This window comes from Miniopterus schreibersii (genome assembly GCF_964146895.1).
Source record: "Miniopterus schreibersii genome assembly, chromosome: 1".
NCBI lineage: Eukaryota > Metazoa > Chordata > Mammalia > Chiroptera > Miniopteridae > Miniopterus > Miniopterus schreibersii.
The window spans coordinates 63,220,802-63,234,150 of NC_138101.1; the positions used below are offsets into that span (position 1 = coordinate 63,220,802).

Here is a 13,349-nt window from a genome sequence, read left to right on the forward strand (position 1 = left end):
TAAAACTGGTAATAAGACTTAAATGGAGAAATTTTGGCCCCAAGATTGAAAATCATAGTTGGATGTATAATAAAGCTTTCCTTTCATTTATTTAAAGGAAAAAAAGGTTCATAAAAATAATTGAGTTTAGTAAACTAAAAAGAAACAAAAAAGGACTTATAGCCCCAAACCTAAACCTATTGCTGTAGAATATCCATTTCTTTGGGACTAGGCAAGCCACTTCCTAAGTAAAGAATATAAACATTGTGATTAAAAGTGATGAGATTGATTTCTGTGTGTGGGTGAAGTTTAGATTTCTTATTTAAATTAATTTGCATACACCGTGGGATTAGTGAATTATGACTTATAGCGAAACTATAGCTCTATTTCTTTCTATTATCCAGAGTATATGCTGTTTTGAGGGTTTCTTTAGTATGAATGTAGTGTGTGTGTGTGTGTGTGTGTGTGTGTGAGTGTGAGAGAGAGAGAGAGAGAGAGAGAGAGAGACAGAGACAGAGACACAGAAAAATTGAAAGAATACAAGAATATATAATCTCCCCAAATAGAAACATGGAAGCTCATTTTCCTACAAATTTCTTTAAAATTGCACAATCAAAACTGAAAGAAAACAAAGGGAGAAATGGGTTATGGATCTAAGCAAGTTTGTAGTTTCAATACTGTTGTTATAAAACTCAATTAGTTTATGAGAAAACTGCAGTCCTCAACCTCAATGGAAAACCTTTGGTGACTAACACATTTTTCCCTTTCCATAGGCCCTTGCCTACTCCTAAAAACTGTTCTATAGAAAATACCCACTAAATAGGGTCATGGGAACATGCAGATAAGACCTAAGTGCAGAAATTATATTTACAAAGAAGTCCAACCATTTATACTGGCAGATATTCTAGTTTAGTTTAGAAATAGGGCCTTAAATACACTGACATTAATTAAAAAGCAACCTTTACCAGTGAAAAATCAATTAATAAAATTTGCTTTTAAAAGTTTAAAGTTACAAAAGCAGCAAATAAAAATTAAAAGTTTAAAACTTTAATTGCTTATCCTTATATTTTAAAATAATTTTTGTTTTCTATAGGCTCTATACTTCTGGAGGTCAAAATCTCTTTCTCTTTTAAGTTTAATCATATGTAACATCTAGGAAAAAATCAAGAAAATCTCATACATATTTGGTGACAATGAGATACTTTAAAATGTTAGTGGGAAAGCAAGTTTTGTATAATTCTTTACAAGGCAACAGATGTTTTAAAAATTGGGGCCTAATTTAATAAGAATCTAAATACTGCCAAAAGTATAATGTTCCTTTTAGCTAACTTAAAAATAAATGTGAAAAGTAGGTTTTAAATAAAAAATTTTAGTCAATGCTGTTTCTAATCTCCACACTTTAACATTAAAAGTTATAAAAACCATTAAAATATAAATCTCTTAAGCAATTATTTTTTTGACAGATTCAAGGAAACATTTATTCTTTGCCCGCATGTTGACTGTAAGAGAGACGATCATGTGATCTGGAGTACATAAATTAAGCAGTGGTTTTGTGGCCTTGTGGTTTAATATTTATCAAATATATTTCTTATTTTCTCTCCATTTACATTTCTTATTTCACATACCATTTGTAATATGTTTATTCAATGTCCCTTGTGGAGGACAACCATTTTTTGACATCTCTGGTTTTGTTTCCTCTGTTTTTGAGAAGACGATTTCCTTAGTTTCTTCATGTTCACTAGTATTACTATCTTTGAGGATCTGAAGTAAAACAAAGAAATCTTTTAAGAAATATACTTTCCACACAGTTTTATGAATGTACAAAACCACCAAATCTTATAATTAAACTCATACTACTATTGTCAACATGGAGAATTACACACACAAAAGTCTATTCATGCTATCAATATATGATATTGACATATAGGGATGTCATAGCTGTGCATTTTGCAGGGCACCTTGATTTAGCCTTTTATAGACTTCAGTTCCCACCATTTTCATTTGTGATTCATATATACTGAATAAGTGAGCCTATAGTGTAAACAGAAGAATTAAAAGTGTCCCTCCTAAATCTAACTCCCAAAGATTATTCAACAAAACTTCTGTGGAATGAAAATACAACTAAATTGGAAAGGAGGTAAAATATAATCTAATATGAACTCATTTCATTTCAAAAATTATGTAACTAAAAGAAAAAAGAAAAACAGATCAAGCCTTCAGAAGATGAAGGTTCATGCTTCCACTATTATTTATGGATAGCATTTTCAGATAGTTCAGGGGTATACCTCAATCTTCCAGGCTTTCAATGGTAGTTAGTCTAATTATGAAATTGCTGATTTAGGGGAAAAAACAGCTTGTGAGAATATTGAGAAGTTTTTCCCCAAGTAAAAAAAAAACACAAACAAAATTTAAAAAATCAAAAAGCAAAACAGGGTCGAGTAAAGCCTGGAACAGAGATCTTCAAATTTGCCTTGCTTTTGCCATGATGTGTGTATGTGTGTGTGTGTGAATGTATGTGTACACATGTGCACACACAGGCCAGCACTTTGAGTGCACTGTTAATACTTTGGGTCTTTGAGTGCAGGGGAGAGAGAACATCACATTGTCATAAGAAATGGTAACAAAGGCTAGAGAGCATGGACAGGATAAGGAAAGGAAGAGAAAATATTTAATGACTAGGGGAACAGAGGCACCACAGCAGCTAATGTAAACAAATTATGTAGCTCTTTAAGATCAAAGTTCTTTAAACCTAATCATGGTTAATCTATTGGAGTTCCTGTATAGAGGCATTTTTTAGAAAGTCTGTCATTATACAAAAGGGCCAAGATTAGGACACAAAGGTGAATTTTGATTAGGGTGGGTGAAAGGGCATATACAGTAAAACCACATTGCTTTAAGTTTTATTATTTCAGAATTTATAATAAATTGACATAGACTAGGATGAAATCTTTACAGATAAAGATAGTAATTGGAATTAGTGGTGAATATTTTAAATATTTAAAAGAACTTTTTGGCCCTTAAGAGCCATAGAAATCTCTATTTTAAAAAATGAAAAAATTACAATTCTAATATGAGCAATTATTATTTAGTAAAACTAGACCAAAAAAGTGTCTACTCACTTAGTCTGTACACTTGCAAAAATAAAACTTGGGTCTCTTCAAATATAGGGTGGGGCAAAAGTTGGCTTACAGTTGTATGTGAAGCACAGTTCATTCTTACTATTTATTAATTTTGTGTTATTTTCCATATGAACAACTGTAAACCTATTTTTGTCCCAGCCTGTACACAGTACAACATTTTAATTAGTTTAGATTTGTCTTTACCTTTTGTAGTCTAAATTACTGACTTTTTCCTGGACATGGCAAAAAATAAAAGCAACATTTCCACTATTCCTAAAATATGCCCTCTTTAGCTCCAAAGTAATCTGTAGTCATCCCTTTCCATCTTTTTATTCTTTTTGCTCATTTCTTAGGACCTATTAAAACTAGCTATTTTAAAATGACCAATTCTCATTTTTTTAACCAGATATATGAGGGAATCCTAACAAATAGGCTTTAGAAACACAGTTTAAGATCAGGTTGATTTTTACATCATATATCACAGTATAGTTTTAAGTTTTTACCTGAGGAGTTATAGATGATTCGATGTTTTTATTCTCCAAATGTTCATTTTCTGGTTCTGTGGTGTACATGCTAATATTTAAAAGAAAAATTATTTGAAAGAAAAAAACAGGACTATAAATCCGTCTGAGAACAAACATGGTTAAGTGGGATTAATTTCTTAATGTTTTTTAAATCATAAAGTTGTATCACTGTCAAGTCAGATATCTTTATAGTCAAAACAGTTTCAATACTAATTTTAAAGTTGTTAACCAAAGTCATGTGCATAAGTTTTTAAAAACCATAATCACACAGAAATGTAATACTTCTGAATGTTCATAATGCTGGGTATATCTTAAAAGCATATATTAGAAAACCCAGCTCTTTATTTCATGCTTGACATCATTTCCACCATTGATTTACCCTATCTTCAGTCACACTCCTTCATAAGAGATGCCAAGAAAAGTTAAAATGAAACATGATCAACTACATTAATGCCTACTTCTCTAAGTTACTGATACATCTGTCTTTATACCTGGCCCATTTGAAAGGTCTGTAAGGCCAACACTTAAACAAAATAAAATAGGTTTTATTTTGAATAAGAATGAACTAGAAAAAAAAAAAAAAAAAAGAATGAACTAGAACCACATTAAGAGAAGAATAAGGTCTGGAAACTTTTATTTAAAAATATCTTGTTTTTACCTTCTCTGGGATCTTTGCTACCTTTGAGTGTAGGGAAGTATCTTTGCCTTAAAAATATCTTTCAGTTCTTGAGTTGCTGCTGAGGAGAAAAATATTTCAAGTTTTCAAGTTTTAACTTTTAGGTATTTGATAAGACCAAACCCCCTAGTGTTTTAAGTATACCTTTTTTTTTTTTTTTAAAGGCAAACAATTTTAATAATGAAAAATTTTAAATGAAAAGGAACATTCACATTTGAGTATTTACCATATGCTAAGTGCTTTATATATACTGTTTCACTGTAATGAAGAAAAACATTAGTCTATAAAATCCTGTAAGGGATCATAAATTAATTTATGACATTAAACAGAAAATAACACTTATTTTTTAAATTTGATGAAAAAAATTAGATGTCTAAGTCCCTTTAGAGTAGAATTCCATTTTAATTGAAGGAAGTATCATAGTTATTACCTTGTTAGAATGACTACCTGTCATTAGCTGCTGGAAGTTAAGTGTTAGTAAGCTCTACAAACAAGGAGGGTGAGTGAATCACCTAAGCTGTGTCAAGGTTTCAAGGGACAGGCTGAGGGTTAGTACCATTAAAAAACTTGAAGTCAGGGCACAAAGTTCAACTGCTCAATTTTTGAATGTCTACTCTTCTGGGCTCTGAAGATAAACCAGCAAAACAAAATAGAAATACAGGTTTCTACTTTCATGGAGCTTACATTGTTGGGATAAGGGAAAGACAATATTTTCAGCCTATGATTAAGTACTGAAGAAAATAAAACAGGGTGATGTTACAGTGATCAAGGTGGCATTTGAACTGGCAGAATTAGGAGAAACTATGAGTCATAATTAGGAGATGGACTCGGAGCAGGCACATAATACTAAGAATCATACAAGCAGAGACATCAAGGAACCAGGCAGCATATTTTAAGATTTGCAATTATGTCATGATTAGCATAGCAGGGCTTGGAATTCAGACAAGCATACCATACATTATTGCTTCAAAACCTAGATAAGGAGTCTGAATAATAAATGTATAGGTTAGCAGCTGTAAGAGAAGCTTGATACTGTGTCAAGCAATACCTGTGCCTGACAATTACTCAATACTCTTTTTACGTATTTGCCAAGAGTGGAATTGGGAGATGGTATGCATAGTAACTAAAAGCAAGGACTTTGGAGCTGAGATAGAAATGTATTTCACTCTCCCCTTTATCTTTTAGTGATTGCAGAAAGTGATTTATCTCCCTAAGCCTCAATTTCCTTATCTGTGAGATGTTACAATATTAATTCATTGGTTATTGTGAGGATTAAATGATACAATAACAGCTGACACAGTTGGACTATGTTAAGCACTTAACATGAATCATCTCACTAGAATTATAACTCTGAGTTATTTAGTATTATTATCATCATTTTATAGATGTTGAAACAGACTGAGGAAGGTTAAGGAATTTTCCCAAAGTCACACATCTAGCAAGTGGCACAGCTAGAATTTGAACTAAGTTCTCTTTACTATTATTCAAATCCTTATTAACCTTGGTATCATCTTTTTCCTTTTGGTTATTCTGGAGATATTGCATTATGAATTTAAGTTGCATTTTCTTGATGACTAGTATATTTTTATACATTTATTGGCCATTTGAATAACTTTTTTAGTACTAAATTCCTGTTCAAATCTCTTGCCCATTTTTAAAAAATGGAAATTGAGCTGCTGGATCATATGGTAATTCTGTTTAATTTTTTGAGGAACTGACAAACTGTTTTCCATAGTGACTATACCATTTTATGTACACATCAGCAAAGCACAGAGTTCAATTTTTCCAATACTTGTTTTTTGTTATTTTGATAATAGCCATCCTAATGGGTATGAAATGGTATCTCATTTTGGTTTTGATTTGCATTTCCCCAATGATTAGTGATATTGAACTTCTTTTCATTTGCTTATTTTGCCATTGTATATCCTCTTTGTAGAAATGCTTATTCAAATTCTTTGTCCAGTTTAAAATTGTGTTATTTGTTTTTTTGTTGTTGAGTTGTAAGAGTTCTTCATATATCTGGATATTAATTACTTATCTTATATATGATATGCAAATATTTTCTCTCATTCTGTGGATTACCTTTTCACTCACCCCTCCATGTTCTCTAGTTGAGGTTCTACTCCTTTCAATCCACAAAACATTCTAATTAAGGTCATAAACAATCTTCAATTGACCATATGACACAATAAAACATTCTTCTTTTGGCTCTTGTTAAGCCACTCTCTCATTTCTGCCCTTCTCCCCCATCCTCTTATTCCTTCTCTGTCTCCAGTATATAGCCTCATCCTTCTCAACTGCTAAAAGTTGGCGAGTCCAAAGGTTCCATCCCTTGATTCTTGACTAGTTCACCAGTTGAGTGCCCTAATGTTCCTCACTGCCTTTAGGAAAAAGACAAAAATACAGGGATGGGTAAAAGTAAGTTTACAGTTGTTCATATGGAAAAGAATAGAATAATTAATAAATAATACAAAAATAAACTGCTTTGTGTACTCACAACTGTAGACCTACTTTTGCCCACCCTTGGTATTTAACAGGACTGCCTTAGTTCAGACTACTATAACAAAGTACCAGAACTGGGTGGCTTATAAACAACAGAAATTTATTCCTCATAGTTCTGTAGGCTGAATGGCGGAGATCAGGATCCCAAAATGGTTTGGTTCTGGTAAAGGCTCTCCTCTGGGTTGCCAACTTCTTGGTGTATCCTCACATGGCAAAAACAGAGCTAGAGAGCTCTCTGGGGTCCCTCTTCTAAGGGTACAAATCCCTTTGTAAGGGTACAAATCCCTACCCTCATGACCTAATTACCTCCCAAAGGTCCCACATCCTAATATCATCTCATTGTGGGTTAAGATTTCAACATGTGAAATTTGGGGGATACAAACATTCAATGCTTTGCAACGATGCTGCACAATATGGTGCTTGGCTCCGTCTTTAACTTAATTTCATACCATTCCCCATCGATTTTTTTATCACTCCTGGACACTCCGATGTTCTTTCATTTCTTGAAATTGCCAGGTTCTTTCTGCAGATTAACACTTGCTTTTCCTTCTAATTGAAACACTCTCGACCACTAACCTACCCTTCATTTGGTTAACTCCTTTTTATGCGTCTGCTCAAGGACCATATCCTCAGAGAAATATTTAGGACACCTTGTCTGCCTCTACGCTAAGTCAGGCCCAGTTTTTACATGCTCTTATAGAAGTCTGATCCTTTTCTTCAGAACATTTATCTGTTTTTATCTGTAATTATATATTCATTAGAGTGATTGTTTAATCTCTTTGCCTCATTAGGCTGTAGTCTCCATAATAGTATTGCACAGGTCCTTGAGGCCCTATTCATTTTATTTCTCAATCTCTTTTATATTCTGTTCTTCAGATCTGAAAATCTCTACTTATTAATCACCAAGTTCACTGATTCCTCATTCATTTCTATTCTGCTATTGAGTGAATTTTTAGTTCAGATACTATATTTTTTAGTTCAAAAATATTTACTTGCTTCTCTGTTTTTATTTTTCTGTTGTGAAGGAGTATCTTCCCGTTCATTATAATATGCTTTATCACATGAAATATAGTTATAATAGCTGCTTTAACATCTTTGATTTATCTCAACATCTGTGTCATTTTGTGTTGGCATCTGTTGAGTCTTTCCCCCCTTAAGATAATCATTTCCTGGTTCTTTATCAAGTACTTTTGGAGTATATCCTGGACATTTTGTTATGCAGATTCTGAGTCCTATTAAAATCCTCTAAAGAAGATTTAATTTGTTTGTTTGTTTAGCAGGCAATCCATTGAGTTAGGTGTAGATCATAAGCTCTCTCTTAACTTTCTTTGGGCATTGTTTCCAATCTCAGTTGTTTTCAAAGCCTTTGGTCTGTCCCATGCATGAACCACTCCAGGACTAGTCTGTGACATGGGCAGTGTTTTCTTAGTTGTTTGTTTTGTTTTGATCCTACTCCAGTTCTTAAAGCTATTGCCATGCTGCTTTGGGCCTCTCTCATGCATGCACAGCTGGAGGTGACCCAAGACACTAGGTTAAGTTCACACAGAGAATTAAGGAACCCCTTTCTCCAGCTTTCTCCTCTCCTAAATCTGTATCTCCGCCTCTTCCACTATATGTCTCTCAAGTTCTCTTTTCCTGGTTTCTCTGGTCAGATGGGGTTTTTCTTTGAGTGTTAGCTGCCCATAATGTCATAAATAGGGCTTGCCCTTGGGGAAAAGTTGAAAAAAGAAAACAACAATAAAAATTCCCTACAATTTCTTTGGAATAGAGGATCCACTCCCCTGATTTTCAGGCGATAAAAATAGGTTTTCTATTGTAGTTTTTGCCTCCTGTGCTGTCCTTACATGGTTGCATGATTGGAGCCTGCCTTCAGGTCAAAGATGCAAACACAAGAGAAATTCACACCTGTTGTTTTGACTGTCCTTCACAATCCACCTGCTTTTGTTTACTTTTGAGACTTCAGGTAGTTGCTCTTTACATTTTGTCTACAATTTTTGGTTGTGAGCAGTAGAAAAGAGGTTGTAGTACGCCTATTCCATCTTGGATGGAATTGGCAGCTTGTGAGTTCCATCAGAGGAGGAATCAGTTCTGGTTTTAGCCTTGATCTACATAGTAGCTAGTACATGTAGGCACTCAATAAATATTTGGGGAATAAACACTGAATGAACTGAAAATGTAAAAATGCCAGATACTCAAAATGACAACAAAAACAAAAACATTCTGCATGTTTAACAAGAAAGGCATCTTTGGTAGAAGAGTAAGAGACTCAGATACCAAAAATAGGTTTTTCAAATACATTAAGAAAAAGGAAGCAAATTACAGAATGAATATGATCCTTAATAACTATGCTGCAAAGACATACAAAGAATCAACAGGACAACTCAGGAAGAGGTTCTGCTCCTACAGAACAAAAATGTGAAGAGTAGAAATTTGAAGAACTAGGACCTTGACTAGGATAGGTTTTTGGGTACAACTTTAGTGGAGGAAGTTGAAGAAGAAAAATCAGATACTTGAGTAATGTAGGGATCAAAAGCAGACTAGGTAGAATATATAGACCTTAGCTCTCTCCCCATTGTCCCTTTCCCTCTTAATTCTGTGCCTGTCTGCCTTCTTCTTGGCTCTAGATATCTCATCTCTATTTTGTTTTTAAATATATTTTTATTGATTTCAGAGAGAGAGGAAGGGAGAGGGAGAGACAGAAACATCAATGATGAGAGAGTCATTGATCAGTTACCTCCTGCCCGTCCCCTGCTGGGGATTGAGCCCACAGCCCAGGCATGTGCCCTGACCGGGAATCGAACCTCAATCTCCTGGATCATAGGTCGATGCTCAACTGCTGAGCCATGCCAGCTGGCCTCCTCCTTTCTATTTTCCTTTGGACTTCTTTCTTCCCCTAAACACCTCTTTTCTCTCAAATTTTTAAAATGCCCATTTCCTTAATATAAATTTTTAAATTTAAAATGAAGATAAACTCAAATTTTATCTTTCTCTTAATAACTCATTTTAAGGGCTTAATTTCTTGATAGGAAAACATCTTGCCAACAGCTCTGTGATACTATTTGAAATAAATTTGATATAAACAAAAGCCTACCTGTATAATTTAGAAGTAACTGTGGTAATCCAGGTATTACAGGGTTACAGTGACTATATCTTGTTAGGAGTCCTCTTATTAGATGTCTGGATAGCTAGCATAATGGAAAGAATGAGGGCTTTAAAATCAGAACTATGCTAGTTGTATGATCTTGGGTAAATTACAATATGTCATCATCTTTTAATGGGCATTGTACCATCTACTTTTCTTACTTTGTGCTCACAGCTAGAGAAAGCAGAGTCAAGTTTGAAAATAGCCAACCAAATCTAAATTTACTGGAAATTGTGGCATGATTTTTGTATACTAATAAAAAGAATACTTTATAGTGGTTTATATTGCAGTATCTTACATTTATGATCATCTCAGTTCTTAAAATTTTTATGCTATATTTATTTCAGTAACCATCTTAAAATCCCTTTTGGAATGAGGCAGAGCATACATACATACACACATACATATATACATACCTTGCAATTATGGGAATAAAGTGAAATGTTTGTTTAGATCAGGGGTGTGGAAACTTTTTCCTGCCAAGGGCCATTTGGATATTTCTAACATCATTCGAGGGCCATACAAAATTATCAACTTAAAAATTAGCTATGAAAAAAGCTCCTAGATATATTGAATTTCAAGTCCCACTTGTGGTTGCCTTAGCAGGATCAGATCAAATGATATGGCACGTGGGCCGGATGTTCCCCACCCCTGGTATAGATCATAGCAAAAGCTATGGTATTCAATGGATAATTTTTATTATAAGTATGCACCATTATCATCATATGTAAGCTTTGCTTTTAAAGTTGTGAAAAATTTTAATGGATTTAGAGGTTCTGTTTTCACCTGGTTTTATTAAAATGTCTCCTTGATTGCACATATTAATAATGAACAGTGTTGTATTGTAAAAAGAGTTGAGCAAACTATGCTCTGTGCTTTCAATTTGCTCTATAATGTTGAGTAACTTTCTTGTCACTTCACCTCCCTATATCTCAGTCCCAAACCTATAAAATGGTTTAGGGAGGGAGGATGTCAGATGATCTAAGGCCTTTATCAGTTTTATCAATGCTTCCATTCTCTTATAGACCTACTAAGAAACAGGGTGAGAAAATACACCAAAACATGCTGCTTGGGAACTTCATATCTTATGTAAATATTATGTATGTACAAATGTGTATCACTAAATAGAAACGGTTCTTGTCTTTCCCTGCTGCGTGTTCTTGAACTGTATACTTATTAGGGAGTTATCCTTTTGGAGCAATGCTGTGCAATAGTGACATCTAGTGACTCCACCACATGTCATTCAGCAAAAATTTATGGCCAATTCTTAGTCCTCTAAATGTAGATGGTTTACTTTGTGGCTTAGCTAAATACTGTAAAATCATTCTCCATATCTCCTCCCACACAACTATAGATTTTAGAAATACCAATTAAATTTGACAATACTATTAACAACTGGACACACAACAACTGATATTTTCTTCAAAAAATCATAATGCATACAGAGGTAAGTATAAACTATTCTAAGTGAGACTGAAACATTTTTCATTCCATTGAAATTGGCAGAACCAGGCCGGGCATGCTCAGTGATTGAGCATCAACCTATGATCCAGGAGACTGCAGTTTGATTTCTGGTCAGGGCACATGCCCAGGTTGCCGGCTTGATCCACAGTGGGGGGTGTGCAGGAGGCAGCCGATCAATGACTCTCTCTCATCATTGATGTTTCTATCTCTCTCTCCCTCTCCCGTCCTCTCTCTGAAATCAATAAAGACATATATATATATGTATATATATATACACATATATGTATGTGAATATATATATATAATACTACCTTTCCCTTTAAACCTTCATTTAAACCTTTAAACCTTCATTTAAAAAAAAAAAGTGGCAGAACTGGAATTTGAATTCAGGTGTGTTTCGATATGCATTACATGCCCTTAGGCACAGTACATCACTGACACATAATAGACATTGAACATATATTTATTAAATGAATGTTAGGTAATACAAATCAATCAATATTTGTGTTAGTATGTACTGCTTTAGAACCTTTGGAACTATTGCTGCCTTTCAGATAACTTGTTTTGAGTTTACATCAAAGACCATCAAATAAAAATAACTTTAGTACGTCTTCCTGAACAAAAAATTTGAGATCTATATTCACAAAGAGAATATTCTTTATAAAGAACATTCAAACTAGATCAGTTTTTTAAAAGACAATGACTACCTGGCACTATTATTTGATCAGGACAATACAAATCTGGGCTAAACTACTACTACAATTCAAATTGACTTTGCCACTGTGAAAATTCCTCTAGTATTTAGTGTCTTCTCATTAATCAGACATTATCTTGAATTTGTATTATTTTCAGATGCATAGATTTTGTTTCTACAATATATTAGTAAGGTATTTCAAGGTTCAGAGCATGTTTTATATTCCTGTCTTTACCAAACACAATGGTTTTTCTCACTTATGGAATAAAGTTACCAACTTACCCAGAATCCAAGGTTTTCCACAACATGCCATAAAACTATTTTGTCCACCCTCCCTCTAGTTCTCTTGACCCTACATTTCAGTCACATTAAACTACTAATTGTTCTGCCATGCATTATTTGTTTTATCTGCTTGGAATATAGTCCTGCTGCATCTATTGCTTAAGTGTCATTCCAAGTGAAGCTTCCTGCAAGGTACACCACAAAACTAAGTCATCTTCTCCTTATGAATTGTATCATTTTGTCACTTGTTCTGCCTTCCTTCTACCTCTCTGGTTGTCCTTTCTTGGTCTTCTTTACATGCCTTTCTCCTATCCATACCTGAAATGTTGGGGTTTCTCAGGATTCTGCCTATCCTGTACTCTCTTCTCACTCCATATACTTTCCTTAAGAAATTTATTTTACTCCCGTGGCTCCAATTATGACCAGTATGCGGATAAGCCTGGCCTACTGAAGCTCTCTTGAGATTCTAACTAGCATATTCAACAACTTATTGGATATCGCTACCTGATTTTCTTTATAAGCATCTTAAGCTCAGTATATGCACAACTGAACTCAAGACCTTTCCCCACCAAATCTATTCCTTCTTCAGAGAATTTATCTCACAGAATGAAGCCATTGTCTATTTAGTTGCTCAAATTAGAAACAGAGGAGTCATTCCTTCTCTCGCCTTCTCTTTTCCTGCTGACATCCAGTGAGTTACCAAATCATGTTATACAAGCTCCTAAATATTTACAAAATATGTGCATTTTTCTCCATATAAATTGCCACCCCTCCAGCCCAGGCCATAAGCACTCCTCCTCCCCAAACACTGTAATGGCCTTCCAGCTGTTCTCCCCAACTCCAGTCTTGGTCCTACCTATTGTAATTTCCACAACAAAGAGTAATTTTCTAAAATGTAGGGTGATTACAGCAACTTCCTGCTTAACACTCCTTAATGGCTTCCTATAGAAGAAAAAGATCCAAACTT

The 13,349-nt window shown here is 34.2% G+C and overlaps 1 protein-coding gene across 8 annotated transcripts in view; it reads right to left on the minus strand.

Annotated features, from left to right (window-relative positions):
* The window catches only part of SLC9B1 (solute carrier family 9 member B1), a 60,987-nt gene that overhangs the window by 43,825 nt on the left and 3,813 nt on the right, over positions 1-13,349 (minus strand). For 4 of the 8 annotated variants that reach the window (XM_081162669.1, XM_081162665.1, XM_081162671.1 and 1 more), the window contains exons 2-4: positions 4,281-4,359; positions 3,602-3,671; positions 1,605-1,740 (exon numbers count right to left, since the gene is read on the minus strand). In XM_081162669.1, the coding sequence (XP_081018795.1) occupies positions 1,605-1,740; positions 3,602-3,670 (205 nt within the window). In that variant the 5' untranslated portion in view covers position 3,671; positions 4,281-4,359. The remainder of the gene's footprint in view (positions 1-1,604; positions 1,741-3,601; positions 3,672-4,280; positions 4,360-13,349) is intronic. The other 4 variants (XM_081162666.1, XM_081162667.1, XM_081162670.1 and 1 more) reach the window with 2 other exon arrangements.